We start from the raw sequence: 11,368 nt of genomic DNA on the forward strand, positions 1-11,368 counted from the left end.
CTAACTTTTAATCCTCCTCTATATACTTGCGGTCGTTAACTTCTGCAAAGGTGATCAGCTGTGTCTTTATCGCAATTGTACTGCTTGGCCGTAAAATGACCTAAGTCGGCAATTATAGGTTCTGGGCCCCTTGGGTCCTCCTGCCTGATGACAACCTGCAAAATTGGTTCCCTTTATACGATCTGCTTTTTTGTTTTTGTTGTCGTTGCTAACTTTTGGTTGTTGTACGGTTGAAGTTATACTTGCGCGTGCATATTATCGTGGTCAAGTACGTTTATGTTTGTAAGTGAATATGTATGTGCTCAGGCATACACAGGCACATACATACATATGCCCACGCAAGCACCGACTTTTAATTGGTTTCATTTGGCTTTTATTATATTTCTTTAGTTTAGTAATCGAAACTTTATAATTATTATTAGTACTTTATTTGATTGTTATTGACTAAATTTAATTTAATTTAAAAGTATTTAATTTTGCTTATTTTAGTTTACTTCCGTTTTAAGCTAATTTGATTTTAATTTCGTTTAATTTAATTTACTTTTATTTTATTAAATCTTATTTAATTTAAATTTCATTTGAGTTAATTTAATTTAATTTAATTTTAATTTATTTTTCAGCACTTCTGTTAACTTTCATTTTGATCAAATTATTATTATTTATTTATTTTTTTTTTTTTCGCATCACTTTTCTTTAAGTTACGTATTAACCAAAAGTTTAGCTGTACCAAGGCATTCGGTTAACTCTTTGCAACCACTCACCTCAAATAGCAGGATTCGAAGCGGATTCTGGTTAGAATCCCGTAGATGAATCCGTTTAAGCGGGAATAAAAAAATACTTTTAAAATAGACAACTTCGCTAGCACTTCTCTTAGACACACCCGGATGCTTTAATGTCGGCTTTCAATCTGATTTTTTGTTACAGCTACTTTGGCGATCGTGCCCCGATGCATTTGCATGCAGAAATTTCCTNTACTATAGCCGGTCGATTGGAAAACCAGAGAGGAACTACTGCGTAACTCGGAGAGAACTACTAGCGTTGGTGGACTGCGTCAAACATTTCCACAAGTACCTCTATGGGCAACGTTTCCGAGTTCGAACGGACCATGCAGCGCTGAAGTGGCTACTACAGTTTAAGAATCCAGAAGGACAGCTAGCTCGGTGGATTGAGAGACTGCAAAGTTAAGACTTCGCTATTGAGCACCGCAAGGGAAATGTCCACAGTAATGCTGATGCCATGTCCCGCCGACCATGTAGCCTGGAATGTAAACAACTAAGGAGCCAATGGCAGCGGAAAGCCCCATCGCAAAGGCGTACTGGGCACAATGGAACAGCTTAAAATTAATATCTGGCTGTTTGCATAGGGTATGGGAAAGCGAAGATGGCCAGTGCTCCCGCAACCTGATAGTAGTTCCAAGGGTAAGAATTCAGGATGTACTCAAGGAATTCCACAATGACCCTAGTGAAGGGCACCTGGGAATCACGAAGACCCTGGAGAAGGTAAGGCAGAGGTTCTATTGGGTTGGTTGTCGGCAATCGGTCGCAGAGTGGATTGCTAACTGCGCGGAGTGTATTGCAGCTAAAGGGCCGAAATCCAGAAGTCATGGCCAGATGAAGCAGTATAACTCAGGTGCACCTTTCCAGCGGATTGCCATGGATGTAGCCGGTCCATTTCCTATGAGCGCACAGGGAAACAAATACGTCCTTGTGGTTATGGACTACTTTAGCAAATGGCCGGAGGTATACCCGATTCCAAACCAGGAAGCTAAAACAGTAGCGGAAGTATTCACCTACAATTGGGTTGCGAGATACGGTGTACCTATAGAGCTGCATTCAGACCAGGGAAGAAATTATGAATCGGCGGTGTTCCAAAATATGTGCCAGATACTGGGTATCCGGAAAAATCGAACAACGGCTCTTCATCCCCAATCAGATGGCAGGGGGGAACGGTTCAACCGAACCCTGGAAGAGCATTTGCGGAAGGTCGTGGACAAAAATCAGAAAGATTGGGATGTCCGCATACCCTTGTACCTGATGGGATACCGGTCAGCAGTGCATGAAACAACGGGTAAAACTCCTGCAAAGGCAATCTTCGGCAGTAAGCTCCGTTTGCCTAGTGACCTGAAGTTTGGAGTAACTGGCGATGCGAGGAGGATTGGGAAAGATACGTCCAACATCCTGGAAGAGTAGCTGAGAGAGATACATGCTCTTGTGAGACAGCGAACTCAAATTATGAGTGACAAGATTAAGGCCAGGTATGACAAGGCAATGAACTCTGAGGGTTTCCAAGAGGGAGACTTAGTGTTGCTGTACAATCCACAACGGAAGAAATGTTTGTCCCCAAAACTACAATGCAACTGGGAAGGTCCGTATAAGGTCGTCAAACGGCTGAATGACGCAGTGTATCGAATCCAGACCGTAGGGAGACCAAGAAACAAGATGAAGGTGGTCCACTTGGAAAGGCTTGCATCGTTTGGCACAGCAAGTTTGTCTGATCGGGACGATCAGACTTAGGTGGAGGGCAGTGTGGCGAATACTGCGGCAACACAAAGCGAACAACGAGAAATGACGAGAATGACGTAGAATGTTCCACAAAGAGAAACGTCAATTTGGATGAACACTGCGAACAGCGAGAGAAAGCGGATGAGCGACGAACTTCAGAACGTTCGGGAGTTGCCATGAGTGCGAGCGCAGGTATATAAGAGCCACGACACAGCGGAGTTGGGAACTCCTCAGTATAGCTATAAGTTTAATTGTGTTAATAAGTTTTGTATAGCGTTGTAATTGCTTTAAGGAGTATTGTAAAGGGTTTCCACGGTATTAGAGAGTATTGTTAATTGTTTGTTGTACAATAAAGTTAATTGTACTAGTTACAATTTGGTCATCGTGAGCATTTATTTAACAATCCAGCGATACGAGCCGCAAGATATTTGGGAAATCCCTCAATCGAAACAATATGTTTGTATGGATTTCTTTATGATGAAGCAAACGGGCTTCGTTGATGTACTGATGGGCATATGTATGTACTTATGGACAGCAATGTTTTCATGTATGTACATTAGACTGCATCACCAAAAAATGTTGCGGTTTTTCCGCCAGGATTACAAAATTTATTATATTTTAAGACGTCCACCAAAATATTTCGGAAAAATTTTAAGATTTAAGTGAGCTGGACCGATTTGAAAATACCTCCAAAAATGGAGTTTTTTATGAATAAAAATAGTTTCTTAAATACCTTTTTGAAAAAAGTCCCTTCAGATGACAAAACAGATTAAGCTTAAAAAATCTGCATAAAAATATTTTAAAATATTTTCAACGGAATCGTAAGAATGAGATTTTGATGCGGTTTTTATAACTTTTTTCAAAGACTGATTTACGAAAAACTTGAATAACTGGGCCAAAACTATTCTGATTTAGACTTATTGGATCTCAGTAGAAAGGTATTTTCACACTGTTTTTATTTCTGTCAAAAAAAAAGTCATGTGTCCCAAATTTTGTGTTTTTCAAACACCAAAACATCTTAATTCAACTCTGAATGATGTTCGTTCATCCTACTTTTCTCTTTCATCCTTTGAAAGAGTTTTTTAGCAAACAAATAAAAAGGGTGAGAAAATACCTTTCCAATGACACCTCTTAAGTCTAAAACGGAAGAGTTTAGGTTCAGTTATTCAAGTTTTTCTTATACCAATCTTTGAAAAAAGTTAAAAAAACAGCATCGAAAATCTCATCATTATGATTCGGTTCAAATTTTTTTTAAAAATTCTTATGGAAATTTTTTAAGCTTAAACCGTTTTGTCATTTGAGGGGATTTTTTCAAAAAAAATCTTTAAGAAACTATTTTTATTCATAAAAAACTCCATTTTTGGAGGTATTTTCAAATCGGTCCAGCTCACTTAAATCTTAATATTTTTCCGAAATATTTTGGTGGACGTCTTAAAATATAATAAATTTTATAATTCCAATGGAAAAATAGTACCGATTTTTTTTTGTAGTCTAATGTACATATGTTTGTGTATGTACATATGTTTGTGTGCATGTATATATGCACATATGTAGCACAAACGAAAACAAATCTAATAAGCTGCTCGTTGATATAAATGCGAACTGTACTGATTGTCAAAAATTATGTGTTTGTTGTACATTTGTTCATGTTTGTCTTTGTGCGTGTAATTTTCTAGAGTAGTTTTGTGCTCTCGCTATCTCCTTGTATTAACTCGTCCTTCGTTGGTATACTCTGATGAACATATATGAAGATGATAGCAAGGCCAACTTATATAAGGTAGTGTTACAGGAGCAGTTGAAATTTTCGTTCGATGTTTCTTAAAGAAAGCCATAAACGTAGCGACCGTTGGTTCAACTTGGTGTTGTTTTGCTCTAGATTGCACCGTTTGTGCGCCTGTTGAATGAATTTATGTCTTGGTTGTATGAAAGATCAAAAAATTTGGATTTTCTGGCAAGTTGCACAACTTATCGCTACATTAATGGCCATGTTGTACAAACTCATTTAATTTGCGTTTATTTTGTACACTAAATAACCGAAAATGGATAACTCAGCCGAAATAGGTACGTGCTTTCTTTGAATTTTATAAATGTAAGCCGAAACTATGAAATAGTAAAAATGAGATTTTACAATGATATTGCTAATGAATTTGAATGAATTGAAAATGGGCTAAATCGGACAATACCACGCCTACCTCCCATATAACAGTAGTTTTCAGAAATACAAAAACTGCGATATTTTAGTAACTGCTGATGATTATTCACTCAAAATTGATATTTACAATGATTTTTAGACGAAAAATAAGAATATTATAAATTTGTGGAAAATGGGCGTAGCCACGCCCACTTATTATAACATGTGGACATCTTGGAAACCGCTCCACCAATTTCTCCCAAGCTTTGCACAGTTGTTGGCCTTGGTACAACATACCAAATAGCTGAAAATTTTTAAAATCCGACAGTAACCACGCCCACATCCCATATAACGGTAATTTAGAGAAATACGAAATCTTCGATAAATCAGTAAATACTAAAGCTAATTTATTGAAAATTTATGCTTGCAATAATTCTTTACCAAGAAATACGCTTTTGATAAAATTTTGGAAAATGGGCGTGGCACCGCCCACTTATGACACATATACATATGTGTTTCTCGGTAATCGTTCTTCCAATTGGTATGGTTATTGTGCTTGCCACATAAAAGCAAATCGTTGAAAATGATTTAAATCGGGCTAAAATTACTGCCACTTTTCATATAACGGTAAATTTCTGACCAGCTTGAAACTTCGATATTTCGAAATTTAAGGACACTAATTTACTCAAAATTGATAGTTGCGATCCCGTACGAGTCCGGACTAGTCAGAAATAGTCAAAATCAGTCAGATTTTACAGGAAATCGATCCCGTACTCGGTTCTCTGACTATTGAGAGGACAAAAAAGAGAGTAAATACGGTTCTCTCTCTGTCAGAAGTTACCAGTTTTAATCCGAGAATTTTTTGCTTGTAAATTCTGGTAAATGTGTCAAACGATCAGCTGTGGTGTGTTTGGCAACCAAATTGTAAACAAAAGAAAAGTGCACTCTGCTAATTCATGTTGAAAAGTATTTAATTACTTGTTTAAGTGGATTCTAATGAATTTGAAAGTATTTTTGGTTATTTACATGTGTGAGCTGAGTGTGTTTACATACAAAATAAGCAAAAATTTACAACCAAAATTTGGAGGTTATGTTGAAGTTGACAGAAGTTACCATTTTTTACTAGAAAGCGATCCCGTACTTTTCAATGTTACTCTCTCGCTCTGAGCGAATTTTTATTTTTTGACAGTTTTACTAGTCCGAGTCCGAGGAATACGGGATTGCACCTAATATTAAGAATAAATAAAATAAAAAACTTTTTAATATACCACGCTTTTATAAATGGACTAAAAAGTGGAAAATAATACTTCTCAGTCCCATAGAAATTTTGGCAAAAGTCATTATAAACAATTTATGAGATTGAAAACGAAAAACATGGAGCGCATGCAATACAAAGCATAAGATTTAATTGACAATAGTCAAACTAGATAACATAGACCTAAAATTTCTACAGCGAAAGTAAACGTTTCAGATCGATATCAAGTGGTCGTTAATCATATACCCACACACATATGTACCTATATTACTTTTCATATCACTTCAAGTCTACACATTACATGCGCCCCAGGCTTTTCATTTTCAATCTGATAAATTGTTTATAATGACTTTTGCTAAAATTTCTATGGGACTGAGAAATATTATTTTATACTTTTTAGTCCATTTATAAAAGCGTGGTATATTAAAAAGCTTTTTTTTTTTAATTTTATTTATTTTCTACTTTTTAGTCTTGTCTGTTTTAAAATAATTCAACGATATTAATAGATTGGTGCACACACATGCATATACTATGTACATACATACGAGCACCAATTGATTTCATTTAAAGAAATAGCGTGTCGTCCATTTCCGCTGTAGCGTATGTAGTGCATATTTTTAGGCGCAATATTTAACTACTTCTAGAGTTTGATGTATTTTGATATGATACGAGGTTGATGTGTAGACTTTTAAAGGATCTTTGCAAAGCAAAGGTTTTATAGATATAACTTGTGTCTGGACACACAACATTGCAAGTTGATAAAAGCGTTGTAACAGTCCCTTAAAAAGAAGTAACATTATTTGAAATTTTGGAAAATGGGCGTGATACCGCCTACATATGACTTTATAAGTTTATCTCATTATGTATAACTGAACGTTCTATCGAAGATGTTTAAAATAGGGGTGGTAGTTTTACCATGTAACGCTAGTATTCGGAAAGGTGAAAAACATATATTTAATACTTGCGCCAGGTATTTAATGTTTGGATCCGCCCGAACTTAGACTTTCTTACTTGTTTCCCTTAATTTAATAAAATACTTCTTCCTAAGTACGACTTAATTGCAGCTGAAGCCGAACCTATATTTTAAGTTGGTACTTAGCCAGAAAAGTCGAAACTAAGGCGACTATGAATAGCTTTAGTTGTAACTTAGGATAGTTTCGACTTAGTTGTGAACTAAATATGACTATGAATATGCGCCAATATGTTTAAAGACAATTTTATAAAAGTTGATAAATCTGAATTTTGATCGGTTTTATTATACAAATACTCCTGTGAGTAGCGTAAAGTTCTCGAGGGCTTACATTCAATACCCTCTATCTGCAATTTTCAGAAAAACTCGTTTGTGATGTTGAAACCCATCTGGGACTTAACTGTAATTACTGATATAAACTCCTATGCTGGATTTCCACTAGGCATTAAATGGCAAAAGGGACAAATGACAAAGTTGGGCATTAAAAAACAATCGTGTCATTACGTTGAAAAACAGTCATTAAGTTCATTTCCACATTACAATTTTTTAAATGGCATACATTTTTTGCCATTTCAATGCCTACTGGAAATTCGACATTACTTTGCAATCCAATAGTAAATTCTACCAACAAGCTATTTATAAGGTTAGCATTAACAGCATCCATGCCACTTAATTCTTAAGTGGATATTTATATCAGAAGCCGAATCTTGTGAAAATTGAATATATGCCCTCGTTATGTTCTAAAATACTCGCATTTTTTATCGAAGAAAATGCACAACTTCGAACTTGTATGATACTGGAATTAAATTGGTTATAAAATTGCATGCCCAAAACTTTTCTAAAAAATCTCTTAAAAAATTTTCCATTTGGATAGCAGATTTTTGAAATTGGTTGAATTTTCGCGAAAATCGCATTTACTGAAAAATTTTACATGGCAAGTAACGATTCAGCATGATTCGTTTATGAATTTTGAATGAGCCGTAAATTACGATAATGTGAACATTAGGGTGGTCCTTAAAAGATCAAATGAGCGATTTTTTTCAGTCTCACCAACACGGTCACAGATATCACTTACAAATTTTGGTCCCGATGGGAGACGGTTAAGGCGTTTCGCACAGGTGCCAAAGTTCAGATTATTCTATAGAGACTCAAAAAATTAAAATTAATTTTTTTCCCAACTCATACCCAAAATCGATACTACCGTAGTGGAAGATATGACATATAAATTTTGGTCCCGATTGGAGTATTTTAAGGCGTCCCGCAATGGGGTCCAGGGCCAGATGCTCCATGGAGACTCCAAAAATTAAAAATATATTTTTCATTTAATACCCAGAATCGATACTACTTAAGTCGAAGATATCGCATACAAATTTTGGTTCCGATTGGAGTCGGTTAAGACGTCTTCATAGAGTAACCTGAATTTTTACCCCTGTGCGACACGCCTTAACCGTCTCCAATCGGGACCAAAATTTATATGTGATTGCTTCGACTATAGTAGCATCGACGTAGGGGTTGAGGCTTAGGAAATCTGATATAAAAATTTGCTTCCTACATTTAACTCTTTAAACGCTAGTGTTACATATATGTAACGCTCGAATTTCGCGGACTAATATTGTTGTTATGAAAATTTTTATTACATAAAGATTCACGAGTTTTACATATATTTTTCAGGTCCTATAGACACCCCTTGATATAGGTCGAAACTTTTTATTATGGCTTTTTTACATATCCTCTCTTTTAGTATCCTCCAAAATTTGGTTCCTCTAAATTTCCTCTTTTGCTTTCGCGTTTAATGACCACCCTAGTGAACATGCTTTATAAAATGTGTTTTCTGTTCAACATTTTAAAATTGCTAATACGGAAACCCCGAACATTACACAGTTTAAAAAAATCATGTTACTTTTTTCTTTGTGTAGTTAATTTAACCTTATTTGACAAGTTGACCCGGTTCCGCCCCCAACCAAAAGTCTGTATTCGCCACTGCCCATAATACCATGTTACAACTCAACTATTTTCAAAGTTGTGAATGAAATCCTCTCTCTCTAAAGGGTATAGGATCAAAAATAATGGCAAAAATGGGCTATATCCATGGGAAAGGATTAGGTTCAGATGGAGATGGCATTATCATCCCCGTGACAGCGAAAATTTTGCCGCAAGGATGCTCTCTCGATCGCTGTATGGAGTTGCGTGAAGCAGCTAACGGTGATAAGGATTTCTTTAGTGTAGAGAAAAAAGTGCGACTTCAAAAGAAAAGGCAAGTCAATTACAATACAAAGGCGTATGAGCGCGAGGCTCAACGAAAAGATGTATTCACATTCATAAACGATAAGATATTGCGAGGAGGTTTTGATCTGAAAGACACACAGAAAAAAACCTCTCTAAGCAGCGAGACCACAAAATCTTTGAATGTGGCCAGCGTGCGTATTGCTGATGATATACGACGGAAGGAGAGGGAAATTACAAAGTTACGACAATCAATGAGTAGAAATACCAGCAGCTCAGACCTTCACAAACGATCAAAACAGCAATTGAAAATAAAAATGCAGGAATTGACAGCTTTACGAAAAGAGGAAACTAACCTTTCCCAAGAGCAAGCATCAAGAAAAACAAAAGATAAACTATGTGTATTTTAGTCATATATGTAATACAGTAATACTTCTATAGCGGCTGTACGTTGAAAGCACATCCGCCAACATTAGAGGTCAGATATATAATGTTATACCGAGAAAAGCAACCAGCCAATGTACTCAGAATGACGTTTTAAAACAATAAAAAATCAGGAGCGGTGCAGTAACCGTCAATATTTTACAAAATTAAATTTTAATTTTAAAAGCAAAAAAAATAAAAAATGGTGCCGAGCTGTGCTGTTTGTAGAAGCAAAAAAGTAAGGAAAATGAAATCGTATTGCATGCGTCACTATGTTGTACTACTTGAACAGCTGTCCCTATCTACTATCTATCTACAGGCCCAGGGGGCCACCAAGGCTACCAATCCTGAGTCGGTTGCAGCCTCAATTAGAAGAAGAGTCTACGGCTCTCGAGGTCTTACCAGAGACTTAAACTTGGTACCACGGGGAGTAGGGGCCCCCATGGTATACTGTATTTACTATGGCCTACTCTTGGTTGTGGCCCCTCGGGAGTAACTTGGTTTTGTGGTTTAATACCTAAATGCGGGTAGAACCGGTAATGGTTCAATGTGGAGTTGCATTGCAACCGGATGCCGAAATCCAGAGAACGGCAGAGGCCTCGAACCCTACCAAGGTGGTTAATGTATCCAATCCACATCGCCTTTTGGTACCGAAAGTGTTTGCATTTCTTCGAGGTGCTTGCATTTCGGTGAAGTGCTTGCATTTCGGGGCGCTCATCATCGCATTGAGTTGATACATTGTGCTTGTCGGGCACACGTGGGGTTAGTTTATTTTAAACAACAGGTATCCACGTTAAACCCTCACGCATCTGTCCCTACCTACTGGCCCCGCGGTCACCGCGTAAGCGGAGGTACGGGTGTGACAACCCCGGGCACCCCAGTCAAAGGCTACCAGTCCCGAGTCGGTGAAGGCTCAACTGGTAGAAGTGTCTACGACTTTCGAAAGCAGGTTTGCGTGACTTCAAATCCTTTCTAATTTAAAATCCGCTTTTAATTAACAAATATATTTGATTTGTTTACCAAATAACAAATAAATTTCAAATCCTTTCTGATTTAAAATCCACTTTTCATTAACAAATATATAAGATTTGTGATTTGGTTTGTTGACCAAATAAAAATAAAATTTATTTGTGATTTGATTTGTCAACCAAATAAGCAATACATTTTATTCGTGATTTGCTTGGTCAACCAATTAAAAGATAAGTTTTATTTGAGATTTCCTTGGTCAACCAAATAAAAGATAAGTTTTATTTGTTATTTGATTTGTCAACCAAATAAGAAATCAAAGTTATTTGTGCTTCAAATCGCCCTCCAAATTAGAAATCAAATTTATTTGTGATTTGATTTGTAGAGCGAATCATTTGATTTGTGATTTTTCAACGAAATAATACTCTTTTATGCAACGCAACTACTTCGGGATTTTTGGGACTAATTCGGAATTTTTGGGACTATTTCGGGTTTTTTGAGACTACTTCGAGATTTTTGGGGCTCTCGGGATCTTCGAGATTTTTGGGAACAATTCAGAATTTTCGCGACTATTTCGGGTTTTTCGCGACCAATTCGAGATTTTCGGGGTTCTCGGGAATATATCGCGATTTTCGAGATTTCGGAATTTTCGAGATTTATTCGGGATTTTCGGGACTATTACGGGTTTTTCGAGACTACTTCGAGATTTTCGGGGCTCTCGGGACCATATCGGGATTTTTGGGACCAATTCGGAATTTTTCTACTGTTTCGAGATTTTTGGGACCAATTCGGAATTTTTCTACTACTTCGAGATTTTTGGGACCAATTCGGAATTTTTCTACTGCTTCGAGAATATCGGGGTTCTCGGGAATATATTCGTGATTTTTGGACAATTTCGG

The 11,368-nt window shown here is 36.7% G+C and overlaps 1 protein-coding gene across 1 annotated transcript in view; it reads left to right on the forward strand.

Moving 5' to 3' along the window:
* The window catches only part of LOC108364319 (zinc finger CCCH-type with G patch domain-containing protein), a 66,532-nt gene extending 55,874 nt beyond the window's left edge, over positions 1 to 10,658 (forward strand). Inside the window, exon 5 of the mRNA XM_017617956.1 lies at positions 8,906 to 10,658. Coding sequence (XP_017473445.1) covers positions 8,906 to 9,490 — 585 coding nt within the window. The 3' untranslated portion in view covers positions 9,491 to 10,658. The remainder of the gene's footprint in view (positions 1 to 8,905) is intronic.
* The last annotated feature ends 710 nt before the right edge of the window (positions 10,659 to 11,368 follow it).

The sequence above is a fragment of the Rhagoletis zephyria genome, unplaced genomic scaffold, assembly GCF_001687245.7.
Source record: "Rhagoletis zephyria isolate East Lansing unplaced genomic scaffold, Rhagoletis_zephyria_1.1 Rzeph_scaffold_01525, whole genome shotgun sequence".
Taxonomy (NCBI): domain Eukaryota; kingdom Metazoa; phylum Arthropoda; class Insecta; order Diptera; family Tephritidae; genus Rhagoletis; species Rhagoletis zephyria.